At 41.0% G+C, this 23,971-nt stretch overlaps 1 protein-coding gene and 1 long non-coding RNA gene across 6 annotated transcripts in view; one reads left to right on the forward strand and one right to left on the reverse strand.

Moving 5' to 3' along the window:
• Positions 1 to 268: 268 nt before the first annotated feature.
• B3GALT1 (beta-1,3-galactosyltransferase 1) overlaps positions 269 to 23,971 on the reverse strand; it is a 390,202-nt gene continuing 366,499 nt past the window's right edge. For all 5 annotated transcript variants that reach the window (XM_090045553.1, XM_090045556.1, XM_090045557.1 and 2 more), the window contains one exon: positions 269 to 7,465. In XM_090045553.1, the coding sequence (XP_089901679.1) occupies positions 6,256 to 7,236 (981 nt within the window). In that variant the 5' untranslated portion in view covers positions 7,237 to 7,465 and the 3' untranslated portion in view covers positions 269 to 6,255. The remainder of the gene's footprint in view (positions 7,466 to 23,971) is intronic.
• LOC149867515 (uncharacterized) overlaps positions 22,562 to 23,971 on the forward strand; it is a 45,522-nt gene continuing 44,112 nt past the window's right edge. Inside the window, exon 1 of the long non-coding RNA XR_016442080.1 lies at positions 22,562 to 22,778. This is a non-coding gene — a long non-coding RNA (uncharacterized LOC149867515). The remainder of the gene's footprint in view (positions 22,779 to 23,971) is intronic.

The following is a 23,971-nucleotide window of genomic DNA, read 5'->3' on the forward strand; positions in this document are numbered from 1 at the left end:
TCCCGGGCCAGTTGGGCTCTTGGTAGTTTAGAACTGCATAGCCATACCTTAAGCAACTTCAGCTAAGATTGTCAAAAGAGCTGAAGAAGTGGCCAGCAGACTCCTTTGAAAAATCCCAGCCCTTATTGTGATTGTGTTAAGGCTTATTTTTCAGCGTTAAAAACATTTCGACAATATGTATTTCAGTTTGAGAAAATTCCTACAGAAATGATGACCAAACCGAGAAAAATTCCTACATAATGCTGAGTAACCCCCCGCCCAGATACAATAGTTTCTCCTCCTTTATTTTTCCAATGATTAAAAAAAATCTGCTTTTACAGAACAATACTTTGTCATGACAGATGTGTCTATACATTGGCATCGTGCTTTCTCATAATAGTGTTTACATTTTGAGAGAAAAGGTGAAGTAAACTCTACATGACACCTTTAGTTTTCCATTTGACTTCGTTCTGCTTTTTTGTTTTGACAATTATACAAAAAAATAGTATCTTGGTTAGCAGTTTGACTGGCAACCCCACAGAACCCTAAATAATACTTCAAACTAAAAGAATGCACTTTTACAGACACGGTAGATAAAACAATATATACAATTCTGACAAATAAATACATAAATACAGCCATTCATATATAATGATACACCTAAAGTTCAATTACTATCAACAAGCTTTTCTAGTTAAATACCTTCTTCATTTATAAATTGCCCTTGCCTTCTATATTTAAAAAAATCCCAATTAGGAATCTAAATAGGAAAGGTGGGAAATGAATCTTAGGTCATCTGTTTAAATATTCTTGAGTCATTTGACAGAAAATGCTACAGTGAAAAAATTCTCCAAAAGAGAGGGGTTTTTTTTGTTTTTCTTTCTCCAACAGCTTCTCACTGCTGTGTGCTTTGGGTACATTTCAATCAAAACCAAATATGATTTGTTTACTATTTGGATGAAAGTGATATAAAAATCCAGCACTTTTTATCCAAATTGTCACACACTTATTAAAACAAAATGACCTTGAATTAACACAAATACTTGATTTCATTCTAGGAAGCCCATTGCAAATACTGCTTGTTGCTACTTAGCAGTATTCAGTGCCACACAAATACTTCTCGGTGAGAGGGACAGGTGCATGTTTTATGACTAAACATACTGCTTCCCTTGCAGCTAGAGGTTGCAATACTGGGTTTTTTTGAGCCAAGAGAAAATAATCAATCCATATCATGGCTTTGACAACCTAATGAAGTCCAGTATCAGAAAATTAATAAAAATAGAAAATTAGTTTTTCTTTTAATTCACCTGACATAAAAAAGTTTTTACATTCAAAAATTAGGGCACACATGCTTAAGGCTCTTGAAACACTGGACAAATATAATGTCTAACTCAGATCCATGCATAAAGAATGTTACGTAGCAAGCAGATTCTACACATATATACACCTGAATACAGAAGAAAATGCCTTAGAAATATGTACACAAGTTCCATGATAAACATTTACATTTCACTTGAAAGACCTATTTATTTATAAATGCCAGGAAAAAGTATTTTCAAGATGTACTTTCCAATTGTAATGCAATTTTCAGGCTGTCTGAGGCAGTCTATTTATAAAATGGGATATTCAAGGCCTCCAGGCCACTCTTTAGTCTTGTGGTTGGTAGCAATGGGACCCCTGCAACCTTTATGGTTACTGAAGCGAGTGGTCTCTTTGCTGGCCTCAAATAGGTCAGCAGGGAGGAGGTAGGGCCACAGAGTCCATACATCTGTGGATCCAGTGGCCACAAATCACTGCACAGTGTAGAAGGACAGCAGAAACTAATCCAGCCTCTACTAGTTAGAGTAAAATACTATAAGTGTTCATGGTGGTGCTGCACATGCAGCGTGTGGTTTACCCACAGGTTATGAAGGAACTGAATCCCTCAGCCTCCACTTAGTCACCTGTGCATACCTGGGCTTGTGGATGGAAGGGTGAATTTCACCCAATGTGTGTACATATATTTATAATATATATTATATACATATATTTATATGTGCAATTAGTTGAACCTTCTTTTCTTAGAGTTCAGAGTTTGGCAAGAAACAAGAGCAGCTTTAACAAGGACTAGGTGTGCTGGGAAGGATTTATCTTAATTTTATTGAAACAAATTCAATGGTTATAGCCAATATGTTTTATCTTTTTTTCTACAAAGGTACACAAGCTACTACAATTGGTGGTTACTGGCTACTCTTGGTTACTAATAACTGGACAACCTCACTTTCAACTCTGAAGCCCCCTTCTAGTGTTTTTGTTCAGTGTAGTGTAGCACTGTGATTTAAAGAGTAAATGCCTATTTCTTATTTACAAGTCATTACCTTGAAATCAATGGTACTGTCCATCTGAGGTTAGCAGAATGCATCATTAGATTGTGAGCTGCTTGGGGCAGATGCTTTCATTTACTCATTCATTTATAAAGTGCTATGCATACCTGTGGCATATTAATAACAGGTAATGTTAAAGACAAAATTAGTTCAGCCTTTTTACTCCAACAGAAATTTGTAATTTTATGAATAATCCATAGCTTGTAAATTATTTTGATCAATTTTTGCCTCTTTGATGTTTGCAAACTGTCTGTTAACATGCAGCAATGTTTTTGAATTAGGTGCTAAAATGATTCAGTGAAGAATTTTAATTAATTCATTGTAATCTATGTGAGCACTTTATTGTGACTACAAATGATTGAAGTTTTTAAACAAAAACTTTTGTACGAAAAAGGCCTTTTCAGAATTCTTCTGGTGGTGGGGGGAACCCTGCCAATATTAAAATTATATTCCAAAAAAGTATGTTTCAAAATAGGTCATCAAAAGAGTTATGGAAGTTTTGCATTTTCTGAAAACTGTTTTTCAGCAAAAAAAAATTGAGAGAACCATTTTCACAAAAAATATGATTAAAAAAAAAAGAAGTTTCATTTTGACCATTCCCAAAACAAAGCAAGCATTCTGAATTTTATTTTCTAAATTACTTTCTGACCCCCTGTAATTGATTTTTTAACTTAGTTGTTTTGTATTAGAGATTAGTCCATCTGGGTGATTGAGAGTAACTCTTTAGATTTTTGGTGTGAGTAGGTGAAAATTTACTTTGCAATTTGATCATATGAGCACCCTGCCAGGAAGTCCACTTGCAGAATATCAAAGGAAGCACACTGGCAGGAAGGCAGTAAAAGTAAATTTCTTAGAGATTCAAACAAAATACTTTTTCATTATTAATATAGCCCGATCTATTCTCATTGCCTACTGCTGAGATATAGGAGTAGATAAGTACCAGTATCAAAAACAATTGGCCAGGGATGGAAGAGACTTCTCAAGGGGGAAAGGAAAATTAAATTCCATCTAGAGAGGAAAATTAAATTAAGCAGTCACCAATTATGCAGTCCGAAGATCAAATTCTGCCCTAGAGATTTCCCAGGCTCTGATTCATGAAAGCACTTAAAAAAATGGTTTAACTTAAGAATGGGCTTGAATTCCATTATTTTCAACACATGCTTCAAATTAAACCTATGCTTCAGGGAGATCCTGAGTTGGAATGATATCCTGAACTGGGCCTCACTGACTTCTTGGTTCATTAACAACTTAACCAGGAGCTTCACATTGTTGAAAAGGCTAAAATTTAGCTAATGTATATAGTGAGGTCCAAATAGAACATGTTGGTTCTAAAAGTCAAGCAGATCTGTTCTCTCTCTGAAAAGGTATATAACCATTGGTATATGCTCCTTAAGTTGTGGACACAACAGTTGACTTTGCTTTGTTTGCATAGGCAAAATTCTGTTCTGCAACCCTTATAAAACTGAAGTAATTCCATTTATTGCGATATAAATTATATAAAAAAGCAAAATTAGATCTAAGAATTAATGCTTTATAAGGATTATGTGATGTGTATTTTAAATTTATTTTTACTTAATAACCCAGTGGGAAAGGATTATTATAATTGACATTTTGATTGTTCAATAAAATTACATGTTCACTGTGGCAAACACTGTAAAGATTTTATAAAAAAGCTTTTGGTGCCCATAACATATCTATTTCAATAATTCAAGACCAACATAGTATTAATACTAATAGAGAAATATATACATACTTACCAGTACTTACCAGCACTAATGAGATATGTTGCACTTTTGTTACAAAGAAAAAGCCAGGGTATTTTTAGAATCATTATAATTAATATGGGTATGATGTGTATTTAATGCAGTTTTGTTGCACACAGCTAATTGGTTTTGTTTTTTAAACAGATTGTATTTAAGGTTAGCATAAATTATAGTTGAGGCCCTACTTCAGATTGAGAGTGGAAGAAAACTGTGTGTTAAATTGTTGTCCTATGTGTCACCTTTTAGGACATACATTTTGTTTTTTGTGGGTGGGCTGTATCTAAGATCTATGGTATTCTGAATCCTGGGGTATGTCTGCAGTGCCTCAGTACAATGTCAGGGAGTGCTACAGTGAAGCACAACACATATCCTCCACAAAGATTAAAAATGGAACATAACACCTAATGTAGCATTAAGTGCATCCCAATAAGGGCCTTGCAACATGTTGCACTTTGAGCTGCTCAGTATTGACCAGAGTTAGAGCTCAAGTTTGGATCAGTCACACCTTAAGGATGAAAACCTTCTGTCTCCCACTGGCACAACTGTGACTTGCCACTAGAGGGCTGGTGGCTAGGAGCTACAGTTGTGAGGTGCTACAATGGGGCTGATATGCCATGACAGATTTCTACCCCTCCTTTAGGTGGGAGCGGGGGAGGGTGTGAGATGAGTTATGGAGGTTGGGAGGGGGTAGGAATATAAAGCTGGGAGGTGAATAGTTAATGGGGTGGGTAATGAAATGGAAGAGGGAAAGGAGATGGGGATGGGGTAAGGATATGAGGGTGGGATGAAGGAAGTCAGCCATTGAAGGATAAAATAAAAATTAGTTAAAAATAATAATTTAAAAGAAATGAAGAGGAGGTAAATAAAAGGAGATCTCATGTTTTTATAAATTTGGATTGGGGTGTGGAGGGTGCTGTTCGTGCTTCCCAGAGTGGTTGAGAGGTTGGAGCAGTGAGGGAAAGCTCTTTTGAGGGAGCTACTACCATTATCCCAGGAAGGAAGCCCCAGCTTGTGGGGACCCAATCTGGTTGCCTACCTTGTTCCCCACCCCTGACCCCCCTTAGACCTTACTCCTGGACCCATCCATGCCCTGGGAGCTGCCCAGCTGGTGTGTTATCTGTAGGCTGTTTGCACAGGGTTGCAGCCCTGGGGGTAGGAAGGTTACACACCCAGGGATGGGAGAGGGAGTTGATTTGAGAACCACCCCTGGAGCAGTAGAGTTCATGGGATACGAAGTTATCCATACAGGACAGGAGGGTGGCGGAGGGGGACACTGTATCCTGGGATGTCAGAGGGCTGCAACTTGGGCAGCTCATCTGTTGGGAGTGGCCACACATAAATGGAATACGAGCTAGGTAACAGATCAGAGATAAACCTGCCCTGAAGTGGCCTAACTTTAACACCTCAGACTAGTTTTAAGCTTAATGTGTGGACAATCTGGGGTTTAAGACCTCCAGGAGGCACCTAAAATTAGTGTGTAACAAGGCCCTAAGATTTCAAGAAAGAGTGCTTAGAGCAAGTGTGGCACATTTACCTGTGGAGCTCCCAGGCAGGATGCTGAGGTTACACAGATGTGTCTTCAGTGTAATATTCCATACTTGGCTAAATTCTACCTTTCTGCCAGCAGTGACTGGCATTGCACATATTGTACTGTAAAACATATATGTTAGTATAGGTGTATAAAATTAGTGCAAACATATACTACTCAAACTGTATAAATATACACACTCGGTATATTTTGTATTTGTGTGCATATTTAAGCATAGAGCCCAAAAAGCGATGCTTGTGGGGGTGAGATAAAGGTGTTACTGTGAGTCTTTATTTCTGAGGACCAGAGTTCCATCTCAGATGCTCAGGCATGAATTGTACTGCAGCTCTGGCTAGGTACTATGTTTCTTGTACCTATATATCAAGAGCTGATTTCTAATGCTCTGACAAGGAGAATGTGGAGAATCTTAGATTTGACTCTGGCCCCTTTTAATTTTTGTGCCTTTATGAAAGGAGCCTAAAGTTTGTAAACCAGGAGTCTAAATAAAAGTGAAAAATCCATTAGTAAAAACCCCTCAAAGTATATTTCCATAGTTCTGCCTGTAAATCCTTAGATTACACTCTAAGCAAGTAAAAAAAAAGTATTTACATCTGTAAAAATCTTAACACCTAAGATGCTTCTTGCTTGACATGTCATTCCAAATTCTGTGCATTTCTTCCGGAGTGATCTGATGCACAGTGATCACTCTGCGATATCTACACAAGCTGTAAGCCATTTTCCAATGATTGAAGCCACTGTTTTGGAAAGGGTGAATGCCCAGCTTCCGAAGACACAGTCCAACATACACGTCTTCAAGGTGAAGAAGTCTAGTGTGCAGAGAGGTTTTGTAAATCATTTCTGCTACATCCGCTGAAAAAATGTAGCCAGTGCCTGAACAGAATGGTGGGTAATTGCTATCAGGGTACAAATCTCTAGGCATGTACCATTTACTGCGGACATCCCTAATTGGTCCTCCATTGATGACATAACCAGTAAAGTACCGTCTTCTTGGCTTGGTGTTGGGTTTGAGCAGTTTATAAATAAGGTTATCCATATTTACAAAAATATCACTGTCTGTCTTCATGACATATTTTGCTTTAGAACAAAATGTGGCCACCCACCTCATACCCATTAATGTTTTAAGGGTGAGGTTATGATAAGAATCAATGAAGTCCTCCACGATAATGTCATGAAAAATTTGACTTTCTTGCTCTACCATCTGGTTTAACACAGGATCTGAATTTTTCCCTAGGAGGAAGAGAGTGGCAATTTTAATGCCTTTAAAGTTGTTTTCATCTCCCCATGTCTCTCGAATAGCTTGTCTTGCATCAAATTCTTTGTGAGTTGTGCTGATAAGAATGACTAGAAAAGGGATGCTTTTCTCACATTTAGTAGGCTCATTTATAAGAAAATCAAATGAATGTGGATTTATAGGTCGAGTTCTTATGTTGCCAAAAGAGACATTTTTCCTGGCTATTGATATGGTATTGAACTGTCTATGGCCACTGTAGGAAGAAGTAGGACGTGTTATACTTAAGTACCAAAGAGCACTTGCCCAACAAACTACTGTTAGCACATACAAACACGAGACCTTTGAAGCCATTGTTCCTGCAGCTCTTCTATTCAGTGCAGTGAATAAATAGCCTTCTTACCATTAGCATTTCTGAGTCCCACAAAGGCAGCATATTATTAACAAACCTTAAAGTTCGATATAGAAAAGTAACTGTATAATTGTTCATGGATCTCAAATAGAGGATATTAACCCTGAAGTTACTTTGTCTTTCTTCCTTTGTACAGCAGCAGCTTCCATTTCTTGGAATATTCTCTTATTTCTGAAAAATATGAGAAAAATTTTTTATTATTATGTTACAGATACTTAAGGGTTAGAAAAATATAACTAGTGTGATTGACAGTCAATATGATTTAAGACAGTGATTCTTAACCTTTTTTGTACCAGGACCCATTTGTAAACATTGATGGCCAGTCCTGACCCAGTGCCCCTCAGTGCCTTCCTAACCTGCTGCCTCCCACTCCCAAGCCCCAGATCCCCCAGTGTGTAGGGCATGGGGAGCCCCAAGCAGACCCTTGCAGGCTGGACCTCTGCCAGCCTCAAGAGGAAAACCATGGTTTCCCACAGTTTTCTCCTTTAGAGGAGAATCCATTTCTAAAGTGTGTTTGTGACCCTTTCATATACTCTTGTGACCCATGGGTTGAGAAACACTGATTAGAGAGAAGTATCTGTCTCCTGAATTTTTTCCCATGAAATACTTTGATACAATATAGTATCTTGTATCAGAGAACCTGCTTTTCTTTGTTTAAAAATCCAAAATTCTCTGATTAAACCCTCCATCCACCTTTTTTCACAAATAAAATGAAGTGCCTCTCTCTCTCTCTCTCTCTATATATATATATATATGTGTGTGTATGCATCAGTGGAACACAGTGTTTTATTGATATATTTACTATTTAAAGCAATTTGGAAGCCTAACATTTCCTCAATCATTACAATAAAATAAATTCTAAATACTTATATATTGTGGCATTTGATTTTGTTTTTTTATCACAGAAAATTGGAGCTCACCAGGATGCAGGTCCAGCTGTGGCTGCCCCCCCCCTGCTGCTTTGTGGTGCTGAGCAGCCCTGATATGCTGGTGCCCTGCCACTGCCCATGTTGTTGCCCCCCAAGCCCCTAGTCCTGCAGATACCTTGCACTCTTGAACCATAGTCCGCCACCCTCTCTAGCCCTGCTGGTGCCCTGCACTCCCAACCTACTGCCCGCCCCCCAGGCCCCAGCCCTCCAGTGTGTGAGGAAGGGGGTGTGAGAGTATGCAGAACAAGATGGACATGTGGGGAAGAGGGGGTGTGGGCATAGATGACGTGTGGTGGCAGGAGGGGCACTGGCAACAAATGGCAGGGCAGGGGATCATAGGCAACACAGCGGGGGCCATGTGTCCCCCCCCAGATTTCTGTGGCCACAGTGAGGCATGGGATGTGGGGCATGGGCTTCAGCATGGCCAGACCAGATCCAGGCAGGAGCTGCTTCTGTGGCCCAGCAGGTGGGGACCTAGCCTGGGAGGGAATGCTGTGGCATCATGGCTACCAAGGTGAGGTGCAGTGGTGGCATCAGCAGTGCAGAGCTGTGGTCCCTGCTGCTGCCTCACCTTGGTAGCCATAGTGGCACAGTGCTCTCTCCCGCACCAGGTCCGACCCACTGCGCCACGGAAGGAGCTCCTGCTTGGAGCTGGTCTGGCCAGGCTGCAGCCACACACCTCACTGTGGGTGCAGAAATCGGGGGGGGGCACATGCCCCCCCCCATGCATCACCTATTCCCTGCTCCCGTAGACTTACCTGCCAGGAGCTGCAGGAGCTGCTCTCTACCATGCTGCATGGCTACTGCATGCATGTGGGCCTGTGCACATGCACTTGGTGCACCCTGTATCCTACTCCCCCAGCTTTAAGCAGCCCCTCACAGGCTGGAACTCTGCCTTTAAAAGGAAAAACCATATTTTGCCATGTTTTTCCATGGCAAGTGGAAAACCGAGATCCTCAGTAATTAAATAGATCAGATTTTTGGAAGAACATGGTAATGATCTATGTAGGGTAATGATTCATCTTGGGTAAAATCTAATGAAAAAGTGTGTTACAGAATTTTGAATCATCACTGACATTTAAAAAGCAGGTGCCTGGAATTTCAGTACCTATTGGATTTTTACAAGTTCTCATAATGTATCAAGGTAGATTGTAACTTATATTAGAAATGGGATTGTTTCTATTCTGCTTTACTAAGAACACTAGCATTATTGGATGGATTTAGAATATAGGTATGAACACTTACAGTCCCACTCTCAGTATAACTTACACTAACATGTGCCCTGGCACAAGAAAATGTTCTGAAATTCAAGCAGACTTTAACTGATACTTGCATTCCTAAACACAAGTACCATATGAGGAAAATGTACTGTATAAAAATGGAATAAATATGCCTAGAAGTCTATAGATGACTAGCATTAATAATAGCTAGCATTAATGGCATGAATAATAGTGATTATAGCTCTTTTCTAGACATTTTGTAGTGTGTCTGCAGCTAAAGCTGTGTCTCATCTAGAGGAAATGTTGGTCAAGCATATGTTTAGGTGACTGTATTTTCAGAATAAAAAAAGGAGACACTTTTATGGTGATAACTTTTAGTACTGCAAAATAGTCCTACAAAAAGTCATGTTAAAAGTGAGCTGATGCTGTTAGTGGTTCAACAACACATTTCTTGGTGCACAAAAGTTTTTCAAGAAACCTCAACCTAAATCTGACATGATACTAATGTTCTGATTAAGTTAATCTAAAAGCACTGGACAATTGCTGTTAACATTTCCTTTGAGGAATGCAACCAACTTTGAATAGCATCTTTGTTACTTTTGGCAGTTCTGAAAGAACATGGGACACTGTAGTGAAAAATGACTTTCAAATGAGGCTATATGGTCAATTTACACGGGCCTAGGTAGGGTAGCACTTCAAAATTCACTGTACTTTGTTGTGCGGGGAAGTTTCCCTCAGAGCTTTTCAGAAGACAACTACTACAGTGAGAATGGACTGTGCTGAGGAAAGAGTGACAGGTTAAACTGGACTTTAAGTCAAAACCTTAAACATCATAGCATTAAGGTATACTCCTCCAGTATTGGTATTTGTCTTTCATAATAAAACATACCTTGTCCACTGTGGAAGATAAATCAATAGCAATGTATTAGGAAAGCATGATTTCTAAAACATTTACTTATTACGTCAGATGGCAGAAGATGCATACAAATCTAAACAAAATATAAAGCACCTGCACCCTTTCCTGTCTCTATATTCTCACCCCAGCAGTTTAGTTCAGTTTGTTTGGGGCTCTTGTCTTCTCAGTCCCTTTCTTCAAAATGACTGGTGTGACATGTCTGCTATTCTCAAATTGCAGTCACCTCCATCTTATGACTCTCCCAATCAGTCTCATCATGTTTAAGTCTCCAACTAGGTGGTCTGTTGTCTAGTTATCTGCCTACATGGGAAAAGTTTTCCCAGGTCTGGACACCATCTTTGTCCATGTGGGCTTCTACATAAATAAAATACTTGCTATCTGCTATCACCATTGCATGACATTTAATTCCAAGATGAGGTAAACAGATAGCAGCGAAGTAGGTTTCAAATATATGTATTTGTGTATTAGGGCTATGTGAAATGGCTGTCTCATTTTGATTTCAGCTTCAGCCATTTCGGAGGATAGTGATTCATTTCAGTGTTTTGGTCACTGTTCCGTTTTGATTCAGCCAAATCTGTTTCAGAGTTTTGACACTGTTTCGGAGATTCAGATCAGGTGGGGAGAGGAAGGCATAGCTAGGCAGCTGCAGATTCTCACACAGTTCCTCTGACTGTGCCTGGCTCTCCCTGGGCATGGGGAGCTGAGGGAGAAGCTCCCATTCCCCACCCGGTCCTGGCACTCCAGCACTTAAAAAAAAAAAAAAAAGAAGCCCCACACTCCCTGGCTCTGGCAGCAATGATCAGGGCCTCTGAGGGCTCTTGGCAGAGCCCCCAGCCACAGCGCAGGGCACTGGGGGGCAGCAGGGATCACCACCCCACCTGGCACCTACATGGCAGCTGCCCCATGGTGTGGGTGCAGTGTGGCTAGGCAGGGGGCCACGCACTGTCTAGGAGCTGGGGCAGCTCCATGAGTCAGGCAGAGCCTAGCATCACTCAGCTGCATGAGGAGGATCTTCCATGAGCCCTCAGAGGCCCTGATCTCTGCTGTCAGAGCCAGTGAGTGCGGGACTTTTTTTTTCTTTTTTTTTTTTAAACTCCTGGACTGCTGGGGCTGTGTGTTTGTGTGGGGGGCAGAAGACTGGGTAGCAGGGCCTCCATGGGAGGGCTCTGCCAGGAGGCCCCAGAGCCCCCATAGGCCCTGATACAGCTGGTGAGCACAGGCCTTTTTTTTTTTAAAGTGCCAAGAGGCTAGGCTGGGTGAAGGATGGGGCCAGTCAGGGAAGCCATGGGGGCTTCTCCTGCAGCTCCCCCAGCTGTGCTTGGTGCAGGCTGCGCCAAGCAGACTTGGGTGCTGGCACTGGCCCCAGCCAGCAGTGGTAGCATGCTGTCACCTGCATGCAGATCCAGGGGCCTGCGCCCTCTGGGAGGGCTGCAGAGCTGTGCCAGACTCCTCCTAGGGGGCATGAGACCTTGGATCTGTTTGCGGGATGACAGCAGTCTGCCATCCCTCCACCAAAAGTATTGGGATTGGAAGGTACATTAGGGACAGATTGCAGACACTGGCAAGCTACAAATGTCAATATCAAAGTAGTCCTAGTCCTCCCACCCTTCTTCCTCCTCCCTCTCCTTAGTTTTTGTTCCCCTGAAAGCCCAGCTCCAAAACATCTGAAACATCCAAAACATTTTCAAAACATTTTGGATGGTCTCGTTTTGTTTTGGAGATGTTTTGTAGCCTTCCGTTTCATTTTGGATTTGGTGTTTTGGGCTGAAACAGGCCAAAACAACTCCAAAATGAAACGGTTGCCAAAATTTTGCACAGCCCTACTGTATATGTTTGTATATATATATGATGTATGTCTATGTATATTTACATGAATTTTACAAAGACAAATTCTCCATCAGATCTATGTGGAGTCATGGCAACTTAGAAATCATAGGTCCTATATTGCTATCTTTCCCCTAAATCAGACATTCCTAAACTGAGGTCTGTGGATCACTGATCTGCAAAACCAAAATGAATAGTTTTTATTTAGTTTATTTAGTATATAGTTTGTAGTTGATTAGTGGATCATGCTAGGCCACCTCTTTTTCAATTAAAAGGTAATGTTAAGGATGTATATAGCCTACGAGAAATGTTTGAGCCTTTACATTGGTCTATTGGTCCAGAAAGATCTTCTTACTTCAAGTATTTTCTTTTATTTTCATGGTCTGTTCAAGTGTTTAGGATGTCAAACATGAAATAGGTAAGTCAGTGTATGTCACCTATGGAATCAAATGTTGGTAATACCTTTATCTTGCACTGCTCTGTGAAATATTCTGCATATACTACATAAGTTATTTCAGGAAATTATATATTGGATCTTTACAAGAAGGTTACAGTTTTCCACAGCTCTTCTCTAAAAAAGGCAGGTGAATTACTTACCAGGAGTAACTATACAGACTTTTGAGAGAAAAGAACATTATAACCAGTAAGTTTTAGAAATTGGAAAATTAGATAAAATAGCTTTTCTATCCATAATGTCATGATTTTTAGATCAAATAACTTGTGATCTCTAAGAAGGCTAAAAATGACAAATACTTCATATCATTAGGAAAAGAGTTTGATAAATAGCTGAAGTAAAAAGTTTACCCAATATCAAACCTAAAGCCAAAATGCGTTAAGGGGCGAGTATTTATCATCCTTGGGTCACTTGAAATGAAATTCTTCAGATCTCTATTTTTCTTGTTAGCTTATTTTTTCAAAAAAGGCAAAAGATAGGCATTTGAAAACTGTTTCAACATGTGGACTATTCAACATAATCTTAGTAATGATGGTTATGTGCAGATGGATTTCCAGTCTCTGAAAATGCTGGAAATTTCTATTTTTTTCCCCTGTTCAATATAGGAATGAATCAAAGGTCACTTGAGAATTTTTGTGAAGAAACAGGAAAAAAGGAAAGGGAGAAATCCTTGATCCAATGGACTTTTTTTAATACAAAAGGAAAAGATTGAGCAGGAGAGAGAATGACCTGGAATGGCTATGAATACCACTGAGTGTATGGTATGCCATCTTCCCCCATCTTTTTTTGGTTTTGAACATAAATTTTATCTTGTACCTGAGAGACCTTTCCTAACACATATTTAATCAGACCTGGTACATGCCCATGGAAGGTTTTAATTTCAACAAATTAGCAGTTTTTGATGAAAACCAGTTTTATTGGAAAATTCTCAACCAGGTCTATCAAAGGCACAAATTATCACACAGCTCTGCAGTTTCACCTGGTTTTAACTTATCTCATAAGCTAGGGACAGACATTACACATAAACCATTTAAGTGATCAGAAACTGGTTTAAACCTGTCACAGAACAGATGTTCAGTGCACATGAACCAGTCTGAAAATGGCTGAAACTGGTTTGAGATAAACCTGGTTCAGTGTAGTATCAGACTTAACTGATTTGGCTCAAAACAGTTTATGCAACGCCTGTCCCAGACTTCCAGCATCCTGGCATGCTCTTGGGCTGGACAGGGCTCTCTGCTCCACAGCAGGGCTGACCCCTCCCCTCTGCTCTCTAGCCGAGCAGGGGCAGGTGTGGCCAGACGCTGGGCTGCCATTGCCCCTGAGGCAAATTTCTCCCTCCATCCCCTTCCCCCCTCCACTGGCAAACCTTGGGGACCACAGTTGCTGTTTGCCAGCTGTACCTCCATGGCTTGTCTGCAAACAGGCAAGGGCAGAGTTAATTGCTCCCTCTGTCCTCTTGCCCCCAGAACCGCCAGGGCTCTGGCTGCAGTCTCTGTGGTTTGGCTTGTCTGCATGTCCTGGAGCTGGGGAGAGAGGCAAGCAGATCTGTGTGCAGATCCAAGCTCTGCATCTGTGAGCCGGGAGCTAAGACTTGCAGGACCAGACTGAGAGGTGGGAAGTTTTGGCAAAGACCTGACAATCATCAGTGATCACACATGCTGGAGATGTAAAGGGAAGCTGCAGGCAGCTTCACCAAAGAATGCAGAAAGCTACATTTACATTATAAAACAAAGCCTTTCTGAATGCCTGGCTGTAAGGAGACACTTTGCCCTCAGGATTAGTAAAACTAACTCTTGTCGTTCTGGTTTACATTTTAAATTAGGCTAAGCTGTATATGCTGTGTTTTACTTGGCTGCATCTTAGCATAGGCAAAGATTATTGGTGGTTCCCTGTTGTATGCTTTGCAAATTGCTGTGTTTAATACCTTGCTTCAGAGAAAGGACTTTTTCCCCATGCTGGCATCCCCTGTGTCTGCTAGCTCTGGGTGGTGCCTGGCCATTCCCCCTCTGCTTCAGTAGGGAGGGGTGAGAGCCTTGGAGGGCATCTCTCTTTCCTCCCCTTTGGCAGTGGCTGGCAGGCATGCTCTAGTGCCCCCCAGCTTCTGGCTTGAGCCACTGCAGGCATGTGCGTGCATTTCCTGGTTTAACACAGCATGTCTGTCCAGTTATTAATCAGTTTAAACTGCACAGCTTGGACTAATTTAAAAAGAGTGAATCAGTTCAGGCTTGGGCTTTTTGAATGGCTGTCCCTAGCCATAAAAATCACCATCTTGTTTTGGATGTGTGTGCAACCTATATAGTATGTTACATGGCTCTGTTTCATTAGCTTCCCCTGCAGTAACAGATGTTCTCCCTTATTTTACTTTACTGTAAAAACTAATATATAACAGGGACATAGTCATAACAGTATGGAAACTCTGAAATTTCAGTAGGTTCCTAAGCATGTCTAGTCTATCAAGAAAAAAAAAAGTTTTTTTGAGAACTATGAGGATGAATGATTGAAATCAGATCCTACTAATTGCAATAGGGATTCCTAAATTCCTAAATTATTTAATACCTGATACAAACAGGGATTTTAATTTAATTCTATTCTTTTTTTTAAGGATATGTATTAATAAGACATTTATCATCAGAAGGCAGGTTATTTAATATCTAAATGATCTAAGCAGGAGGTAGAATACAGCATTTGAATATTTCATTACTTGGACCTAGAGTATGTTAGGTCAAATTTCATATCTAGAATATTAGCACTGTTTGCATAACAAATATTAAAGCCTTGTTCAGAATTCTAGTTTGAATTTTATTTCTCTTGGAGTGTGTTTAGAAATGCCACTTTTCATATCAGCATGAAGTTATCAGAATCTCATTATTAAAGTTTTCCGTTATCCATTCAGGTTCTGATGGCCTTTTCTATGACAGCTGGCTAGTAGGAATAATTTTCTAGGTAACCTTTCTGATTTGAGGGTGAATCCACTGAGTCCTACGTACAACACAACATTGTTATGAAATAGGTATATTCAGAGCACAATAGGGATTTTTGTATGTTTGCCATGCTACAATACATGTCCCAGAATTTCTATTTCTATTATCAACTTTCCATTTGGCATTGAACATTCTACAAACCATGACAGGATGCTCTATTGCTTAACATTTTCAGAGAGAGTGCAACAATGGTGACATAAAAATATTGGCTCATCAGTGTATGCAAAAATATTAAACACTTTATGGGCTTTTAGAAGATCAAAATGTTAGAAGGCATAACATGATTCTTGTAGCCTTCTGCCCCATGAAACTATAAATCATGTAGCAGTGACTCTTTTAGAAGTGTATGAAAAAGTAGTGTCTGGAAGAGGACCCGAAGAGGACCCCTGCGATGAGACTCTATATGGACTGAGACACTTCCTTTGAACTGCTTCCTCCACCATTGTGGACCATTTTAACGGGTTTGTGTGTATCTATCTCCTTTCTCTCTCAGCATCACGAACCTCCTCCCTCCCCTTCCCCCTTCCCCCCATCCCCCACCCTGGGCTTAGTTGGCTAACATTGTATCTCTCTGTAACCTAGTTTCGTTCCCCTTCTCACCCCCAGCCTGCTATTGTTAGTCCCTTGCTCAGGTGATCTGTATTTCCCTATTAGCTTTGTCATCTTTTTTCTGGATTCCCAATCCTAAACACTAACTAATAAAAGTCAATCTTTTATTAACTTTAATATCTTGAAAATGTTCCATCTTAAACACAATATGAAAACTTAAAAGTATTCCCACCATGGTTAATTGCACAGAGTCATTTGATATGGGAGTCAGTGATCTGCTGTCACTATTTTCGTGGGGGAGCTTACACATGCCGTTCTCTTTGCTCTGATATATATACCTCACAGTCAGTAAGACTGAGAAAAGTATTCAATAGTGATTCCATTTAAATACTTGCTCAAACCCAAGGAAGGAAGCAACAGTTCTAGCCCAACAAATTTGTATTATATGCAGTTATCTTTGACACTTATATTTGGGTCTTAGAAATATCTGATGCATATTGATAATACAGTAGTCTGCTCAGCTTCTGTATTTTTAAATCAAGGGATGTATATATGAGTTGGGCAGGAAGAAGATAGGAAAGTCTATATAGAATTAGGCAGACTGTTTTCTCTGTGAATTTTTTTTGCAAATACCTGAAATCATGTTTTCTCAAGGCAAACTTTTTACTGTTTTTAAGAATTTTTCTGAGCTTCAAGGTAGGTTGGCTCTGCCAGGAATAATTTAGCAGTATCCAGAGCGGGGAAGAACATCACAAATGAGAGACTGATTTTTGGTCTCCAGCCGTCTCAGGCATAATGCAGGCAAGACTAGATAAGAAGCTGTGCCACTTCAATTCTGTTGGCCAGGGGACAAAAGATCATGTAAATTATTTCCAGTAATATTGTTCTTATACAGTAATTCCAGTAATGCTGTTGTTGCACTAAGGCATGAGTTTGCTGCAGTAATAATAATGCATGATTTATTGGGGAAGAAAATATGAATTTAGGAATGAACTGCATGTTCAATATAAGAAGATGAGCTAGTAAGTGAGAATGTCAAAGGTTGCCAAATTCTTATCTTAAATATAGTCCTGATTCAGCAAGGTATTTTAGCAATTTCCCTAACTGTGACTTTAGTACATCTATTAATATGCTTAAAGTTGGGGCATGTTGGGTGTGTCCACACATGCAGGCACGTGCGCTTGCAGCAGCTCAAATAGAAGCGGTGCAAATTTGAGCCAAGGCTTTTTGGCTCAGCACACGTGCTCAGACATGAACTTCAGTGTGGAGCAAATTGTGCCACTTGGAGCAAAACAAACCCTGCCTGACTCTTCCTGGATCTGCAGCCAGGGGGAACTAGAGCCTGGGGCCAGCACCAGTGCTGTCCCCAGCAGTATAAAAAGCTGTCCTGGCAAGTTGCTCAGGGCTACTCACTCTCAGGAGCTTTTGGGGCCCAGCCAATTGGTACCTGGGGACACTATCCCTTGTGCCAGCTGGACTGCTGAAGCAGCCCTGAGAGTTCCCTGCACCCTTTACCCACTGCAGCAATCTGGCAGTGGGGGCTGCTGCCTGGCTGTGACCTGCTGCACACCTGCCAGACCCAGATGGGGACTGCACAGTCAGTAGAGGCATCTGCCCCTCTGGGCCAGCTGCCAGATCAAAAGCCTTTTTGAAGTCAAGATATATGACATCAACCTCTTCTCCCTTGTCCAGGTGATAGGTCACCTGGTCATAGAAGGAAATGAGATCGGTCAAACAAGACCTACCCGCAACAAACCCGTGCTGGCTATCCCTTAGAATGTTAGCCTGGGCCAGTCCCTCAAGGATGGCCTCCTTAATAAACTTTTCTAAGATCTTCCCCAGGATAGAAGTCAGGCTAATGGGCCTGTAGTTACCCGGATCCACTCTCCTCCCTTTTTTGAAGATCGGCACCACATTGGCCTTCTTCCAGTCTTCGGGCACTACACCAGAGTGCCAGGAGTTTTCAAAGATCCGTGCCAGGGGCTGGGCTATGATGCTCGCCAGCTCCTTGAGTACCCTGGGGTGCAGATTGTCAGGACCAGCTGACTTGAAGGTATCCAGCTTCTCAAGATGTTCGTTCACGAGGTCAGCATTTATGGAGGGTAGGGGATTCCCCTCACCCAGATTTCCCTGTCCCATAGCAGGCATGGGCATCTCAGGTGACTGATGAAAGACTGACGCAAAGTACCTATTTAATAGGTTGGCTTTTTCCTGGGCGTCAGTTGTCAGTTGCCCCATCTGGTTTAGCAGGGGTCCAACATTGCCCTTGCTTTTCCTCCGGCTCCCCACATATCTGAAAAAGGACTTTTTGTTGTCGTTGATGCCTGAAGCTAGTTGGAGTTCAGTTGCAGCTTTGGCTTTCCTGGTTTGGTCCCTGCAGGACCGGACCAGCGCGGAGTAATCCTCCTTGGAGGTGAATCCCTTCCTCCATCCTTTGTAGGCTTTCTTTTTTAGCCGCAGGAGGTCCGCTAGGTCCCTGGAGAGCCAGGGGGGCTGCTGTGCCTTCTTGCTGCCTTTCCTCCGTGTTGGGATAAATTTAGCTTGTGCATTGAGGATCGCTTCCTTGAGAAGCAACCACTCTTCTTGAACTCCCCTCTCCCTGGGGTCATGGTCCCTGAGGGCCTGACTGACTAGCCTCTTGAGCTTGTCAAAGTCGGCTTTTCTGAAGTCAAGGACTTCTGTGTTGCTGACTGACTTGCCAGCTTTACGGCGGATGGTGAAGGTGATCAGCTCGTGGTCGCTGTCACCCAACTTCCCATCAATCACTAGGTCACCGATTAGGTCGTCCCCCGTAGCCAGTACCAGGTCAAGCAGCACTTTGCCTCTCATTGGCCCATAGACTTCTTGAGTCAGGTAGAGGTCATCCACACACGAGAGAAAGCTTTGTGACCGCTCGGATTTTGCTGAGTGATCTTCCCAGGAGATGTCCGGGTAATTGAAGTCACCCATGACAACCAAGGTCCTGGAGCAAGCAGCCTCAGTCAGTTCCTGGGCGAACTCCTGGTCAAGCTCAGGACTTTGAGTGGGAGGTCTGTAGTAGACTCCCACTGTTGTGTCCCCTGTGCCGTATTCCCCGCGAATTTTTACCCAGAGGGTCTCCAGCTGTCCATGCCGGTCGCCAACATCAGCTTGCAGGGACATGTAGCTTTCCTTGACATAGAGAGCTACACCCCAACCCCTTTTGTCAACACGATCCCTCCTGTACAGGGTATAGCCCTCTATACCCGTGGTCCAGTTATGGGTGGAGTCCCACCAGGTCTCCGTTATCCCAATGACATCATATTTCTTTGCACTGAGCAGGAAGACGAGCTCGTCCTGCTTGTTGCCCAGGCTCCTGGCATTAGTGTACAGGCAAGCAAGTGTCCCCTTGGGGGCTCTTGCCTTGCCCACAGATTGTGCCAAGGCTGGGGCAGGGGTGGTCTCCCTTAAGTGCCTTGGTCCGCTGGCTTTGCAAGGGTCGCTCTGCAGGCCAGCAGTGGCAGTAGTCCCTCCATCCCCCAGCGGGCTTAGTTTAGTCATGAAGACATCTGATATGGCTTTTTGCTAGCCAGAAAAGGGGTAGATTGCAGCTTTGGGATTAGGCTGGAAAGAGGTGTGTCTTCTGTTTTCCTCTCTATTGTGGGGGAAAAACTTTTTTATTGCAAGGTGAGGGGATGTTGAACTCCTATTTTTTTGGTTGTTCTGGTAACACCTGAATGTAACCAGACCTTTTTCCAAGCCCCACCAGTCCCCTTATGAGCATGTGAGTGCTCTGGCTTTATTAGAATGTGGATAGTTCGTAAAAAAAAAAAAAAAGAGTTTATTTTAGTGTCTGCAGAATGTGACTTTGAACTGTCTAGTTGATTACACTATTGGCTATTCATGCTCCATAAGGTAGCATCTAGAAAGAAAACTGAGCTAGTACTGTGCAACTATTGTAAGAGACTCTATACAAACAATGAAAATTCTCTGTGAACCTTTCATGAGCTCTCTGTACACCAATAATTATTTGCTAGACAATGAATGAATGCATGTATGCATTAATGAATGCACAACTTAATACCTTAATTAAATTAATTAATATATTTCAGGGAGGCAAGGATTTCTGGGGTGATATCTTTTATTGAACCAACGGCATGGTTGAGATAAAGTTAGACAAGCTTTCAAACGGTAGACATCCTTCATCAGGTCTGAGGGAGGAAACAGCACACTGAATACGTTTCACTAACTGTTCAGAAGCAATTATCAAGCAGATGTAAAAACAAATTCAGTAAATGCTATTTTTAAATTATGATGTGCCAATATTCCAAAGGGCTTCCCCTTTATCAAGATAATTTGTCTTTCTCTCTGGTTAGGCCTGAGTTAGCTGTTGTTCATCTGAATTCCAGTTGTATTATTGCCATGGGATAATGGGAAGACTGCAGTGTAAACACATAAAACTTTCAACCTTGAAAACCTTACGTATTATCAGTGTGGTAGTTCTCACTCTCTCCTACTGGCTTTAGATAAACGTTGACTAGAAGCAGTGACAATATGCAGCCCTAGTGGAGCATCCCAGGTGAGAACCCTAAGGGAAGAAGCAGCTGCTCATCATGATACTCCAAAGTCTATCAGAAAGCATAAGGCAGCACCGAGTCAAAGCAGCACCATGCACTTTTGCAAGACTACACCTGAATGAAGAGAGGCAATGCTGCTATAGTTTATAATAAATATAACAAACCCTAACTGGTTTCCTTGAGGAGATATTTTTGTAAGGTTTTCCATGCACATAGCTTTCATTTGCAAATAGACTGAGACACGGGAATGTCTTAGCTATTTATGAAGATCTTAAATTACTTAAGTAAAAGTCTGTGATTATTGCCGAGTCTTGTTGAGAAGATAATGATCTTGAACATTAAGAACACATCTACAAAGAAATCCAGGGAAGCTGTTATGTTTCTGGCTCTATGTTTTTAGAGTACTTTCTTGAGGAAATTCTGGGCAGATGGTATAGGTGATTTTACAGGGGATTGTGAGCTATTTTCCAACAGCTTCATTTGAAGGTTTATTAAACATTCTGAACACTTTGCAATACCTGAATGAAATAGGTCTTGGTCCACAGCTGAAACCAAGTCAGTTCACAAAAAGAAGGATTTTTGTTTGTTTGCTTGCTTGTTTTAAGAATATATATAGAGTAGAATTATTATATTCAGAGCTTTTTGGGGGGATATAAAGGTATATTTTTCATTTGCAAATTAAAAAAACCCAATGAATGCATTTGGATGCTTTCATTTTTGGGTGCCCATCTTAAAAGATATCAGATTTGTCCCAAAATTCAGCTGGTACACCAATTTCTTGGAAAAAAAAAACAGGCCTCTTTCAAGGTTTCAAGGCCCCAAGTTGTATACCCAAAATCACTACTTGCTTTAAAAAATGTGGCAGTCGAACTTTCAGTGTATTACGGCAACCATTCCACTTATTTATGCTGACAAATCTCATTAACACATATGTATTATGCAGTGACTGGCTGTTTAAGGTGTCTTGCTATTGCTCCAGTTGTGTCTGAGACTTGTTCTGGACTCCTGAAGGCTGCAGTCTGAACAGCAGTAAATGGGTCATTTGTGCAGAGGCAGCCAGATATGATGGTAGGTGCACAATTCTCATGTGTGCTGTTAGGGACAGAAACTGGTGTGAATTAACCATTCAAGTCTCAGTCAAAGCTTTTACCTTTTGCTTATACTGGTACATTGCTGTGTGAAAATATTTGGTCAATGGGAATTGATTTGAAAGATTTTCAGAACATTCTTTTATTTTTCAGTATACCTGGCTGCCTTCCTCTCTTGTTAAAGAAGAATCAGAGTGGCCACACAAGGAGCAAGTTTACTACAACTGATCAGCCAGATTTAGTCAGAATATCAGTCAGTTCCATTTAGAAATTTCAATAACTATGACTCAGTTTTTGAAAGTTTCATAACTCTTTAAAAAGCTGCTGCTCCCTCCTAGAAAAAGTTGTAAAAACCCCCCAAATCTACTTATGTATATACTTTTGTATTATCCACTCTGTTCTTTATTAGTAAATAGATATGAATAGAATTTTTTTTCCTGATGCAGCATGGATTTTTTTTTGATGCAGCCTATTTAAAAACAAATCCTATTTTCATTGTTTCTTTTCCTTTGCTTTATTTTTCAAAATATATTTGCATAAATAACAGGTTGTTAAAAAGGAAAAGGAATATGCACCTATTTTTGTCAACCCAGCAACTGACATGTTTATAATGTAGCAAGCACTTTTCACCGTGCACAAACAGTGCATTGTGTTTCAGTCAAATAGTAAAAGAATACAGCTTGGAAATATGTTCTTCAGTAAAAGTGCCAGTTTTGGTTTATGATGTCTCAGGGGGCTGAATTATGTGTAAGTATCCAATAAATACAAGGGTGTGTGAAAATGTGGCTTTAAGCCACTGGACCAGCAGTATATCAGGCCAGGGTCCCAACCTAAGTTAAAGCAACTTCCAGGTCTAACTTGCACACCTATCAATGGTCCCATTGAAGTACAGAGGTCCAAGCCTGGTTCCCTGGGCCATGTTCTCAATGGAAGGGAGAAGCATGAAAGCTGCTCTGCTGGCTCCACTTCATCCAAGTCTCTCAATTTGGTAGGTACCTTTTGGGGTCAGATAAAACTGATGTAGGGTAAAGTAGTTGCTGCCCAAGTCTGCTTATCCAGAAGCAAGTATTAGAATTCTGTGCTTGTGTTTTTCTTTCTTCTTTTTTTGTGGTGAGGCTGGGGTTGTGGGGTGGGGAGGGAGGTGTTATAAAATTTCTGTCATTAAACTGAGGAACAGAAACCATATAATGAGACAGCAGTAATAGTTGAAGCTTTCAATTCCAGAATGATTTAGTCAAAAATTTCACCCTAGTTAGTGAATGTTTACAAAACACCCCTAAAATAATCAAAGAAGTTAGTCAGGATAGGTTCACTAACAATTCGATGGCCAGCAAAGGAGCGATATTAGCTTTTGGATCCCATTGTTTAATCTACTTTAATTTAAAAAATAGCTTTTTAAATGCCAGGTGTCTTTTTTTCAACGTCTTGATTTTGGCAGAAATCAAGATCTTGCTGAAAACTGACATTATTTATTTTATAATTTTTGACACCTACCTTAGGTATAATATTATAATCAGGTGATTTTAATAGGGAAATAAGTATGAATATACAGGTGTGGGTGACTGGGGCATCAGCTTTGGGTGCTGATTTAGAGTGGATGCCAGAATAGCATTTCCTAGGGAGTCTTCACTGGCAATGGCAGCAATAGCTCGGGGTCTTTGAGTGCCCAGGGCAGGTAAGCCCTCTCTGCCCTGGATGTAAAATTTGCTAGTTATTCCTTTGCCTAGAGATTAGCCAAACTAAGGGAGTGGCTTTCTAAAAAAATTAGCAATATAGTAACATCAAATATCAGGCTTTAACCAGAAATGGTTCAGATCCAGGCTCAATTTAATTCAACTCCAACAAAATGTTGGGCTCTAGTAACTACAAATGAGTAGTTCTGGTTTGAGGGCATTTAAGCACAGGCTTCATTTCACTGGACTTAATAGAAGCTTTGCCATTGATTTCAGTAGCAGCAGGTTGTATATGCAAATACTCTTAGGAAAGAAGGGAAATGAAGAAAATAAACAGTATATGAGCAGACTAATTTTAAGCAGAATGCTTTTTCCAAGTTGTCCAGGAGATGTCAAGTGTCAAATCTGTGCATTTTTTTTCTTCCTGAATGCCTTTCAGAAACAATTTTAAAAGCATTCTCTGACTTCATGTTGTGATAGGTCATTTGTGATTACATCAATCATGTCC

Source organism: Crocodylus siamensis, chromosome 4 (genome assembly GCF_052110815.1).
Source record: "Crocodylus siamensis isolate JL-2025a chromosome 4, ASM5211081v1, whole genome shotgun sequence".
NCBI classification, from domain to species: domain Eukaryota; kingdom Metazoa; phylum Chordata; order Crocodylia; family Crocodylidae; genus Crocodylus; species Crocodylus siamensis.